Source organism: Drosophila montana, unplaced genomic scaffold (assembly GCF_035044405.1).
Source record: "Drosophila montana isolate Dmon_TW-CO22-7 unplaced genomic scaffold, ASM3504440v1 contig_1000_1, whole genome shotgun sequence".
Taxonomy (NCBI): Eukaryota; Metazoa; Arthropoda; class Insecta; order Diptera; family Drosophilidae; genus Drosophila; species Drosophila montana.
The window spans coordinates 51,952-65,536 of NW_026995998.1; the positions used below are offsets into that span (position 1 = coordinate 51,952).

General features: G+C 36.7%; 1 protein-coding gene and 1 long non-coding RNA gene across 5 annotated transcripts in view; both read right to left on the bottom strand.

Annotated features, from left to right (window-relative positions):
• Clbn (Nuclear export mediator factor NEMF homolog Clbn) overlaps positions 1-7,013 on the bottom strand; it is a 29,492-nt gene extending 22,479 nt beyond the window's left edge. The window contains exons 1-2 of one of the 4 annotated variants that reach the window (XM_064700160.1): positions 6,903-7,013; positions 1,610-1,700 (exon numbers count right to left, since the gene is read on the bottom strand). In XM_064700160.1, coding sequence (XP_064556230.1) covers positions 1,610-1,665 — 56 coding nt within the window. In that variant the 5' untranslated portion in view covers positions 1,666-1,700; positions 6,903-7,013. Of the gene's footprint in view, positions 1-1,609; positions 1,701-4,450; positions 4,562-6,902 lie in introns of those variants that run through there. The other 3 variants (XM_064682765.1, XM_064690366.1, XM_064698120.1) reach the window with 3 other exon arrangements.
• A 4,286-nt stretch (positions 7,014-11,299) lies between these two features.
• LOC135427381 (uncharacterized) lies at positions 11,300-11,902 on the bottom strand. Its single transcript, XR_010436112.1, has 2 exons — positions 11,432-11,902; positions 11,300-11,351 (listed from the first exon to the last, which is right to left on the bottom strand). It is a non-coding gene; the product is annotated as an uncharacterized LOC135427381 (long non-coding RNA).
• Between the last annotated feature and the right edge of the window lie 1,683 nt (positions 11,903-13,585).

Below are 13,585 nucleotides of genomic sequence, written 5' to 3' on the forward strand. Positions count from 1 at the left end.
AAGCACAGGGAAAATAGTTAATGCCGAGTATGGTTAAGATATCTTGAAAAACAAAACAGGTTTCCATACAACAACATAATTTTCGACCGATCGTTCCTATGGCAGCTATATGATATAGTAGCCCGATGTGAATAAGATTTTGCATAAGTGGAGGGAGCATAGTGAAACTAATAAATGACAAGTTTGGTCAAGATATCTTGAAAAACAAAAAAAATTCCATACAACAGCATAATTTTCGACCGATCGTTCCTATGGCAGATATATGATATAGTTGTCCGATCTTAATAGGGTTTTGCATATATATGGGGAGCGTAGTAAAACTAAAAAATACCGAGTTTGGTCAAGATATCTTGAAAAACATAAAAATTTTCTATACAAAAACTTAATTTTCAACCGATCGTTCCTATGGCAGCTATATGATATAGTTGTCTGATCTTAATAGGATTTTGCATATACATATATGGGGAGCGTAGTAAAACTAATAAATACCGTGTTTAGTCAAGATAACTTTATAAACAAAAATGTTTTTCATACAAGAACCTACTTTTCGACCGATCGTTCCTATGGCAGCTATATGATATAGTGGTCCGATCCAGCTGGTTTTGACATATGAACTGCGTGCAACAGAAAGAGGGAATTCTGCAAAGTTTCATAAAGATAGCTTTAAAACTGAGAGACTAGTTCGCATAGAAACAGACAGACGGACATGGCTATATCAACTCGGCTGTTGATACTGATCAAGAATATATATACTTTATGGGGTCGGAGATGTCTCCTTCTATGCGTTACAGATATCAGCAAGGGTATGACGAGTAAGAGGTTCTAGAATTCTGGTTGTATAGTGTTATCAGACCAATTAACGCCACGATTTTAAAGCACCCATAAATGTTTATGTTATTTTTAGTGTTTTTCATTTTTTGAACACCGAAATAGTGCATACTCGTCACCCAAAAAAGTTCTTTAAAAAAATTTGAGCCTCGTTTCTCTTATGCCTTAGACTGTGAAATGGTCACCAACCAGTCAGTCAGTCAGTTTAGCACAAATTGTGTTATGTATGGATTTAATATATGTAGTTATAAAAAAATTAAAGACTTAAAATTAAATTTAAGTTTTACTTATTTTTAAAATGGAGAAAATATCGAGAAAGGTAAATAGTATATAATCTTGGTTATAATAAAATCCAATTCAACAGCATTGTACGCTCTGAAATAAAAAATTAGTATCTATAATTTACGAGTTTTTTCATACTTGTCGGATATATATATATAAAAAAATTATTGATCATTTGAAACAAACTCCTATTGCTCTAGGAAGACCTACATTCATACTTTCAAGTCTCTAGCTCTTATATGTTACATTCGAAGATCGACGGATTCACACACACTGAGCAACAATATATATACATTATTAGATTGGATATGCTTTCTATTGTCAGTTACATACATTTTCACAAATGCAATTTAACTTTTTTACCTAATATCAATGTGCTCAGGGTATATATAGAAATGGTATGGATTTTGGAGCTGGGAGCTGGGTAAGGAGTTATTTTACTTTGGACAAGATCAGTGTTGGAAATATGGATAAAACTATTTTTTCGACATTTCGTTACCTTTGAAGCTCTGCGACGCCACATATTATATCGTAAGAGTTGAACCGTGTCTTCATGGTTAATTTTACAGGTTAAAAGTCGCCAGTTTTACCTAAAATGAAATGTTATTTTAATGAGATATATATACATAACAACTAGCGGGTATTGCCCGGCATTGCACGTGGAACGTTTTGTGCTAAACATTTTAGATATTACTTTTACACTAAGTACACGCCCGTGGAAAATTGAAATCTACCTATTTTGATTCCCATTTCTATTTAAAAACATGTTTTAAGTGCATCGAATAAAGAACCAAATATTGGAATCAACAATGTCCGCTCATGTTAGTCTTGTGATGAAAATCTTGAAGCTGAAGAATAAACTTTCGTTTATTAAATCTTTGATCTGCATTTGCCACCCACGAACGTATCAAATAAATTCTCACAAAGATCTTTGAAAATGATTTTGAAGCCGATGAAAAAACTTTCACACAACCGGTTTTAGCTAATTAGCCACTGTTGTGGGTGGAATTTCAAAATCGGTGAATTATATTCATTAAGATCTTATGAAATACTGTCATACAACCGTTTTTCGCTAATTACTTACTGTTGTGGGTGGAATTTCTCAAATCGCTGAAACATGTATTCAATAAGTTCTTAAGTAGAGCTTTAAAAATAATTTTGACCCCTTATTACCTGCAGCAGCCCATTAGGCCGAAAGGGTAAACGCTTGGCAAGCACTTGAACGTGCAGTAATATTAATAGTATTAATAATTTTATTGACTTATAATACCAAAATTGTTCATTCAATCTATTCAATCCAAACCCGAAATCCTAAAAAAGAAAGAAGGGCGGGCATCAGACGCGTGCCAATAATAAAATTTTCTTTTGAGCCCATGAACTGCTCATTCACACACATTTGTGTGTGTGCCTGTGAGCAATGCTCGAAATTCAATTATTCCTAAAACTTCATATCTTTTTAAATTTGCATCGGACAGACAGGCAACCAACAGGCACACAAACGCATAAATTTTTCTATTCATATACAAAAATGTGCAGGTTTGCGTGGATGGCAAGTCCAAAATATTTTATATGCACACATGCCAACGCTTAGGTACCCTTACCTTACGATAACGGTCTAAAATGCAAGAATTTCCCATCGACGGGACAAACCCTTTCATTATTTCATATAACTCGTCCATTGAAAAGGGAAGAAATGCCTCCGACATTTGAGAATAATTTACTTTGTGCGCATTGTGGCTTGTGCGGGCACATACAAACACATACATTTAAACGATCCCTAGACATAATGAGAGAGCATTGAGAGCATTGAAAGCACTGAGAGTAAGCCAAAACAGTTTCCAGTAGTGAGAGCGAGATAAAAACAGCGATGCCGTTCTACCACATAAATCATATGTATTTCTTACTCTCTTGTTCTCTGAGCAAGTGAGTGATTCTTGGACCCGAACATAAACGAAGTCGATTTGGACCAGTCGACACAAATATGCATGGTCCCATTTTTTTTACTATAGTTGTCCAGTCTGTTGTATGGTTAGTGCTGATACTTCGCGTCGATCGAGTCGCAGATAAGACTCAGTTTATAGAGCAAACGAACAGAGAAAATACTGACGGACGGTTGAGACACAGACAGGACCCAGTTTAAAGGACCGACGAACAAGGCAGAGAGAGATTCGTAGAATAATTGAGCAAGCAAATATTACAAGTGCATAGCGAAGTGCCAATTCCAGCGCATTAAGACGCCTTTGACGCCAAAAGAAGTTGGTCGCAGCGAAACAGCCAGTTTAGGAGCAATAGTGGTAATAGGATAGCAAAGAATATGCGCAATACGACCAGGAACAGGGAAGAACGTGCGGATATTTTGCGGGAGAACAGTTCAGTAGGGTCCCGATCAGGTCCCATCCGTCAATAATAAATAACGTTTTTGCAAAATATAAGTCTTAGCATTAATTAGGAAGAAACCCACAACCACTATATCAAATGGCCTGGATTTTCCCAATCTTCTAAATGGTTGGAAAAGCCTAACACCTTTAAAGGAAAGGCTTATTTCTCCACCCCTTTTTATGATTATTAAGTCTTTAGTGGTCAATGTACCAATTCCTGTGGCCAATGTTGTTACGTGCCTTCAGGGGCGTTTGATGAAAGTGAGGTAGCGTACATTATACTGTTTTTATCCATTTTTAATATAGGTATAGGAAATGATAAATAAAGGGAGCAACACCTACATTTGCGTGCGTAAGCACAGCGCCACAAAAGGCATTAAGGAAGCACAAGCCCTTAATGAAAGGAATTTAGGAAATTTAATACGTCACGATGGTGGCGGTATTATTGGCGAGTTGAGTTTCAGCAAAAAGGCTTTCCCCACCTTTTTGGCATATTTTAGCTCAAAGAAGTCCCGAAATTTTGCTTTGACAAATGAGTTAACTAAGTCCGTCTAACCTTTTTTGACCAATTCATCAAAACTGATACAAATAACCCGAATGTGGCTCCATTTATGGAGCATCAAACTCACAATCGAGGGCATTCATGTAGGCGAGATATTAGGGCACAAAAATAGATTTGCTATTCTATACCCTCCGATGCTCCAAATAGAAATTATATTTCCATTAGAAGAGGATGCTGAAAATAGAGATGTGCATCGTAACAATTTTGAAAAGATTCAGGGAATTTTAGAATATCCGTTCGATCGTGAAAGCATAGATTACCTTAGCGATTTCAATCATTTTTTGTCGCACGATCAACTTGGGAATGCTATATAAATGCACTCAGGTCGAGTATTAAGAAGCCCAAAATATATTTAAAGCGATCATTCGCATAAAATAAGCTTAACGCTTATAGTACTCACTTTTCTTCTGCTGCATCGACCCAATATAGATATCCAGTTTATATAAGATCCATATGCTTGCTGCAGTTACGTCGTTAATTATATTAAGAAGTCCCAGAGAGAAATTTCAAAACTAATGCGTGAAGCTGTAAGCGAGAATACAAGTGGCAATGCATACATATAGCAAAATATACATCATACGGTTTCGGATACGGAGATATCCGCCGCCCAGGAAGCCGTTTACTGCTGTTTAGGTATGCCTTTGCCCCAAAGCAGTCAAGCTAGGGTTCTTATCATTACCTCTTTACTAGAGCATCGGGTTGGGTTAAGGAAGTCTAGGCAACAGCTGCGAAACTTACCCGATGACTCAGAAGCAATATTGAAGATAGGACATATAGACCATTGTGTTCAGCGCCCCGACGTTTTAGGTAGTTTATGCCTAACTGATTTTGCTGCTTTTTACAGTTTTAGCAAACAGCGTAGTTGTACTCGCCAATATATAGATGATGCTGATGACATCGAAACCCCTAGAGCTTGTCAGCATTTAGTTTACGCACTAATCGATAGTAGTGGCTTCATAAAGAAGATTATTATTATTAGACATAAGAGATTTAGTAATAATACTGATAGGGGCAGTTATTTTCGAGAACTAGTTATGTTGTATATCTCATAGAGGGATGAAAATGGGGAACTAGTAATAAGAGACTGCGATTCGTTTTGTGACCAATATCAGGAGTTAATCGAGACAAATCGCAGCAAATATAATTGCTTAGATGATAGTGAGATTTAGCATTCTCTTGAAAATGGGGCACGGATAAAAAGTGAGGAAAATATTGAAAGTCCAGAAGTAGTGGATGATAGATTTAGATTCCTAGAATTGTCAAAAATAAATGCTCAACAAAATTATAATACCCTGAAAGCTATATAATACGCGAATATTCTAATCACATTGAAATTAAAATCTGTCGACTTTGGTTGAAATAGCTTTAAGAACAAAAAAGAGTTTTCATACAATTATTGGATTTTAACGCGAATCCCTCTCATGGCAATCATACAAAGTGAAATAGTAATTAAAAATAAAAACAAGTAAGAGGTTCTAGTCGGGAGCTCCCGACTAGGGGATACCCTGAACCCTCTTCTTTCAACACCAAATGCAGCTCGCGCTACGCGTTCCTTTGATTAAGTAGTAATAAAGCAAATTGAAACAAAAATAAAACATTTTTCCCTTGGCAAACACGCATGAATGTGTGTGTGGACATGTATGCGCAGCAGCTATGCTGTTAACACGTGCGCACATAACTTTTGTGTTTCTTAACCGATCTTAATGAAATTTTCGACAGTACATCTTATTGTAGAATAGAATAAAGAATATTTGTGTATTCTCAAAAATGCAATTGCATATAAATTGTGACTTTAATTGATGGGCAATACAAGTTGGATAATTAACTTGATTTATAGCTTTTCGGTGGTAGCGGGGAGGTGGCGATAGGTATAAAATGAAAGATACTATATATATATATACTATTCTAGAAGCTACATGTCAAGATTGGTGACTCTACCTCATATTATTTGCCGAAATTGCTCAAAAAACAGGATTTCGATATCGATTTTTATCGATTACTTGGAAACGGGGCAAGTTATCGAATATCGGAAACAAACTCGATCAGTGCGGGCATTAGGAGGACCTACAGCTAAAATTTCAAGTCTCTAGCTCTTATAGGTTCTGATATCCTTGATATCATACATACGGACAGACAGACAGACGGACATGGCTAGATCGACTCGGCTATTGATACTGATCAAGGATATATATACTTTATGGGGTCGGAGATGCTTCCTTCTGCCTATTACATGCATTTGCACAAATACAATATACCCTGCTTACCCATTTTTAATGGGTTCAGGGTATGAAAATTTAAAATATAAGAACTAAATCTCCTATGAGAAAAATAAAAAAAATATCACTTTAGTTTTAGGGACTCCAATCTATCAAAAATATCCATTCCAGCAAATGCGCCATATTTTGTTGCATATTATAATCAGTTCATTTTAGGTTATCAGTATTCATCATATATGTATGTAAATATATTTTTGTGTGTGCATGCCTTACAAGAATATAATCAAGATACCGACCAAATTTTGCACTTTAATCAACGCAGACCCTCTATACGATTTAGCTACGTATATATTAAGAGTCTGATCATATATAAGAATTTGCAGTAAAAAATCATATAGACAGTGTATTAAAATAACTTAATGTGGCGAATCTAATTTGAAGTTGAGCTGTTTTTTCTCCAAATGCTTAAACCTAAAACTTCGGTGGTCACCCGACCGCTAATAAAGTATAATTTCTTTCGTCTATTTTCTATATGTACACCATATTCTTTATTCGTTGTCTCAAAGCCACACATATAACATCGCAAGCAATCCCTGGAATGTGTGGATGTAAATAAGTAGTATTATCACTACTCACTGTTTGATTTTGCAAGATTCTTCGAAAATTAAAGAATATTTTTCGTACACATGAGCATACATTAGGGAAGAGCAATTCTTACTCAAGCCGTTTGAAGTAACTAGTATTTAAAAGTAACTTGTTACTGTTGTTACAACTATTAAAAGTAACATTTACAAGATATCAACCTGACACATTAGGCGATAGTTAAGCAAAGGTCTGGTTTTCAGTCTTGTTTGACTCAAAGGACTGACATTGCAAATTTTGCAGAGATACAGACAGACGAAATGAAAAATGACTGGATATATTTTTCAATATCCAGGCTTTTAAATAAACTTGAACAACTTGCTCAATTTTTTTATATATCATTTTATAATTGCTGTCTTGTCTCTCTTGCTCTCTAAATATTTTATTTTTTAAACAGTACTTGTCTGTGTTTACGCTGTATATTCGTGTGTTTGTACTATATTCATTGATGAATTGAAAACTTTATAACAGATCTGTACTCAGGGTGTTAAGTTCTTACTTGCTGCATAGCTGATTACTGTGTGACTGGCGTGTTCTGAGGAAGTTCTTTTCGTATTCTTCGGAGAACTGAATACTTCGTACTGTTGTTTTTGCCGCAAAGCTGATTGTTCGGCTCTCGAGGTTTGCTGCTTCTTTTAACAGGGCAAAAAGGTTCAGATTCTATTTATTTTGAATTGCTTATGAAAACCTTTTACAGCTGTATATAATATAATAAGAGGAAAATATATGATAAACCGTAACATAATTACATATCTTTGGTTTGTTTATATAATATTTTAATAAAACAGTGCGTACTTGATACAACTGGCTAATTTTTGTAACTGTGACTTAGAAATAACATCGATCATCCCTAGTAAAATGATAAGTCAAGACAGCAACCACAAAATTATAAATTAACGTTGTAAAAATTTATTTGAGGTATCGGCAATTTACATTGAATGCACTCTCATGGAACGGGGAAGCTGCTGTTCGCATTGGCAACATCTAACAGATGTGAAATAGCAGCCATACAATGTTTTGTAAACAAATCCCCAAAAATAAGATTTTTAAAAATAAATTGGCAATTTTTGCTGCTTTTGCTGTAGAGCACCAACCAGTGAGGAATTTCAAGAGTTCGACGACGACGATGATGTATTTTTAACTTTAAATGTCAATGGGCATATGCCACTTAGGGTTGGGATGTTCGTTAAGTAGTAATTAAATAATGCAAACCAGCAAGAAATTGTTTTTATATATTAAAGCAGCTATTTGAAGTAATCTGGGTAATAAAAATGCCCGAAAATAATGAGCATGTTTTAAGGGAAAGCTTTCGTATGGAGGTCATTTTTTTAATGCTTGTAAAACCCAGGCGTTTTTTTGAAAACGCGTTTGACCATTTGTAGCAAAGGGAAAGGATTTGAAAATTACCCAAGAAATTACGTCGCCATTTTTATGGCATACTGCATAGTATTTTAAATGTCCATAATAGCAGCATCAGTGACAATAGGAATATTGCTCTTCACGAGGCGCGTGAGCAGCCACACCAAAGTAATACTTCAAATGGTTATAGCTGTGGTGCAGAAGAAACAAGATCCACTATAGCATAGTTTGTCAATAGGAATGAAGAATAAAAGACATATTTGAAGGCACAATGGTTTTTTTACTTTAAAATAAATAATTATAATTTAAATAGTCATTAGAATTTCGTAAAAAATCCATCAGCTTCGAAACTTCTCTGTGCTGCAATGTCATGGAGCGTTGCCCTTTGCGTTTACTGGTGCTCCAGTTGTGTCTTGCATGTTCCGTGAAATTTGAAGCCTTTCACAATACCGACCAGCTTGACATGGTGGTTAATTCTGGAGTGGTTTGATGGCCGTGATATCTGCAAAAGGTAATATCATATTAACTAAATAATTAAACACTATGATTACAACATACCATGGATATCCACCGTAACTCCAGGTGGCTTTTAAAACAAAGTTTGGTCAATTTTATAAAAATGATCCCATTTAAATGGAGCTCTTCCACTCGGAATTTTTGTTTCTTATAGCCTTTCTCCACTGGGCTTAAATATGTCACATTTTCAAGTTTTACATATTGGTGTTCCACCGGTTTTCGGTAACATGTAAGTGGCAAAAGTACTGTTTCTTTAAATAAACAGCTGATCGAGTTGCTTTAATTTACATAAGCGCCGCACAGATTTCCTTCCAAAAGTAAAATAATACGGCCCCGAAGTAGGGGCTCCGTTTAATAGACCCTTTGCGGGATTTGGCCTACTTTAAATGTTAAAAACTGTGGGATTATTAAAATTATAATTTAAAGTTACCGCTTGCCTTCGTTGCAATATCAGCTGGTTTATGTTTACATTTTTCACAACATCGATAGAAATCTCGATTAATCATCGCAAAATAGACGAAATGTTCGGGGCGAATTTACACATTTTTCAAAAATGTCACATTTTCAGAAATGTGTTCAGTGGGCAGAGGCTATTAATTGAAAAATATAAATTTTATCTACACCTAATAAGTTGCCAATATTTTTCTTGCGATATATCTATTAGCAGGTTTTTAGTGTCGAGATACCATAAGAGGCGGCTTGAAGTGTTATTTTTTCCTTAAAAAAAATATTTTATATAAATAGAGAAATAAATTAGCTTGTCTTCCAACTAACTACGCGACACTTCGAGTAAACTATTCAATTTTTTTTGACGATTGATTACGTTTTTGTAGAGAATTGCAATTTTGTTTTAGGGATGAACTAAAAACTATCGGCTTAATATTATATGGAACAGTATGGGATAGGAGCAGATAATTTGACATTAATGACATTTTGGCACGGCAAATCCTTAGGGAACATATTGACAGAAGGTGTAAAATGTTGAATTGCCTATTAAATATTTATTCATAGAAAGTAATAATTACTCCAATGACAGCCACATTAGTTTATTCGCTCGTCGGTTCTAGCCATATTTTCAGTGGCTGTTGAATAGAAGAATGATCGATATATAAACTATGCTTAATATTTTTGCAACCAATAGGTGTTTCGTCTCTATTATCTATTTTCTATTATTCTAATATCAGTTTCAAGCTGTATCTCGCTCAGCGCACAACGTCGCCGTGGCTGAAGTTAAATATGTTACTTTTGAATTCCTTCCTTAGTCTAATTCTCCCTGCAAAGCTTTTCAAAAAATCCCGAGATCTACTAACACACATATGCAATTAAAATATTTACAAAAGACCAATCTTATCCTTTGATATCAAATTATTTAAGATATTATATTTCAGCAATTTTACCTTTATTATAATCTTTAGTAGTTTGGATATGCATAGCTTTATTTTTATACCCAGAACCCATTGAAAATGGGTAAATGGGTATAATGCATTTGTGCAAATGTATGTAACAGGCAGAAGAAAACTACTCCGAAAAACTTCTCAGCATCAACAGCCAAGTCGATCTAGCCATGTCTGTCTGTCCGTCTGTCCGTCTGTCCGTCCGTCCGTCCGTCTGTCCGTATGTATGAACGCATGGATCTCAGAACCTATAAAAGCTAGAGTTAAAACTGAAATTTTAGCTGTAGGTCCTCCTAGACCATGCGCAGTACAAGTTTTTTTCCGATAATCGATAACTTACTCCTTTTCCAAGCTATCGATAAAAATCGATATAAAAATTCTGTTTTTTGAGCATATTGGGTAATTAATGAGAGCTACAGTCACCAACATTGATATGTAGCTTTTAAAATAGTATATATATATATCAAGTATATTGCATTTTATAGCTACCACCACCTCCCCGCTACTATCTCATAGCTATAAATCAAGTAAAAACACTACTTTATGCTGTCCACCAATAAAAGCCACAATTAAATGCAATTGACTTTTTGGGATACACAAATATTCTACAAATAACAAATTTCATCAAGATCGGTTAAGAAACTCAATTAAAGAAAACGTGTTTTGACTAGAAATCTAACAAAATTTATTTCTTTGCCAGCCAAAGCCAGAGCAGTGAATAACACATATACATATACATATTTTTATGTAGCTATGCATGCATAATTCACACAAACAAACATTGGTGCTTGCACGCCATTGGCTGAGACAAGAAATTCTCTCCCAACTACACTAATTTTCTATAGTACAATAAGATCTACTGTTGACGTGATTTGGCTGGCCACGTGTTAGTGGCAGCTAGCGCAAATTGCAAGAATTTCTGTATACAAATTATTTGATTTCTCAAATGTAGACTCAGATCCTCTTTGATATCAATTTCGTCTATAAAGATGTTGATGCTGGAACTCAGATCTTCGCCACAGGTGCTGGGATTGGTAAGGTAATCTTCTTTGTTGATTATGTTGGGAAAGCAACTGGTTTCCAAATCACTGACCTTGTGGCACAGCAATAAAACAATTATAATAATGTGTTGATGACGGCAAGTGCCGGATCAGTATATTTGAAGAAGTTGTTCCTGCAAAGTTGGATACAAAACTGACTTAACTAAAAGAATAAATATAAGAAACTAAATTTAAAAACATAAATGGAATTTACTTGGGACATGCCCCGGGTTCGTGGTCATCAAGCCGACTCAGCATAATCATAGTGATAGTGCAGCGTTGCGACAGCAGCCTACTTCTGGCTGTTGATCCCCAACGCTCGCTCTCAGAAAGTTGAGTGGGTAATCTGACTCGTGAGCATTTCGGGCGCACGGGTTGCTTGATAAGTTCGTGGGAGGATAGCTTGTTAACTTCCTTGTTAACTGTTCCCCCTTCAAGATCATTGCCGTCCTCGGTGATGCTTAACTCGTTGAAGACTTCTCGTAGCTTGATTGACGAAATTCTCCGGCTTCAACATTAATACACGAAGATGAGCCCGCAAAATATGAGGCTGTGCGACTTTACTCGCATTTTTTTTTTTATTAAGAACAAAGTATGAATATAGTTTATATGATTAAGCAATTTTCATGAGTGTCTCCAGTAAGTAGTTTTTGGGAACCGAGAGCTGATCCAGTTCCGAACTCGTTCACGACTAAGCTATGATTTATCGATTATTGATATTTTATTTAGGCGATGAGACTGCCACATCCACTCCCCCTCCAATACTGCAGTTAATTTGCAAAATGAACGTATTTTTTGGGCGGACGTACTTCACGTCCGCTACGAGTGGTAATAATTGGGTGTTGAATGTTGCAGTTAGTTGCAGGTGAAGATGATGTTTGATCGTTTGCTTCCAAGTAAGCTGCCTTAACACGGTCGATGGTTACAGCGTTATGCCTGCCGTTGATATCGATTAGAAATTGCTTATCGTTGCGGCTGATAACTAGAAATGGCCCCTCATAAGGTGCTTTGAGCCGCGCTTTGACTGTGTCATCCCGTAGGAAAATGTGTGTACATGTTTTGAGATCCTTTTGAACGAATACTTTGGTAGTAGTGTGGTGTGATGTATTTACGGGCTTCAGTTGGGACATGGTTAAACGTAGGCGCTTGGTGAATTCACTTTCGATGTACTCTTCGGCAGGTTTTTGGAAAAATTCACCCGGCAGCTTTAAAGTTGTCCCGTAAACCATTTCCGCTGAAGAGGCGTTGAGATCTTCTTTAAATGTTGCTCGTAAGCCCAGTAGTACGATGGGAAGGCTGTCTGTCCAGTTGGAGTCAGTGTGTCTTTCCACTATGCCGTTGGCTTGTGGGTGGTGTGCTGTTGTTCGCAGATGCTTGGATCCCGTCAACTGTATAAGTTCCTTAAACAATTTGGACTCAAACTGTCTGCCTTGATCGGTAGTTATGAAGTGTGGCGTGCCGTAGTTTGCAATTCAACCATGCAATAAAGCTTTAGCTACCGTCTCTGCCGTTATGTCTGCTATTGGGACTGCCGCCGGCCAGCGTGAGAACCGGTCAATGCACGTCAGACAGTACCTGTAATTTTTGGACAGTGGCAACGGGCCAATTAGGTCAATGTGGATATGTTCAAATCGCTTTTCGGGCAGGTTGAATTCTTGAAGCGCTGCTTTGTTGTGTCTGTTGACTTTTGCCTGCTGGCAGCTGATGCAGTTGTTGACCATTTGAGCTATATCTCTTTTCATGTCTCTGCAGACGAAACGTTCGGTTATGAGTTTCACTGTAGCGCGCTTACTTGGGTGCGATAAGTTTTATGGAATTGAAGACTTGCTTACGGTAGCTGTGTGTGATATACGGACGGATTCGTTGGATTTGTTTTAGCTGTAGGGAAGAATGCTCAATAAGCTGTTGCAATTCTGCGTCTGCTTGTTGACTTAAGGGTAGCTCCTTAAAATTTATTTGATCGTCGTTAAAGATCGCTTCAACTCTGGACAGCGTATCTGCGACGACGTTCTGTTTGCCCGCGATGTGCTGGATATCCGTTGTATATTCGCTGATAAAGCTGAGCTGTCGAGTTTGCTTAGGTGTCGTTTTGTCTGGATTCTGCAGAAAGCAAAGGTAAGCGGCTTATGGTCGGTCAGTACTGTGCAGCTGCGCCCTTCGATCATATGTGAAAAGTATTTGACGGAAAGAAAAATCGACAGCAAGTCACGGTCATAAGTACTTTGCTTTTTCTGCGATTCCGATATCCGTTTAAAGAAGAAACCGAGCGGCTTGAGGGATCCGTTTCGCAACTCACTCAAGGCTGCGCCCACGCAGAAGTACCAGTTTAGCATTTGCGGACGGATTGGAGTCTTGTCCTTCTTTTTGT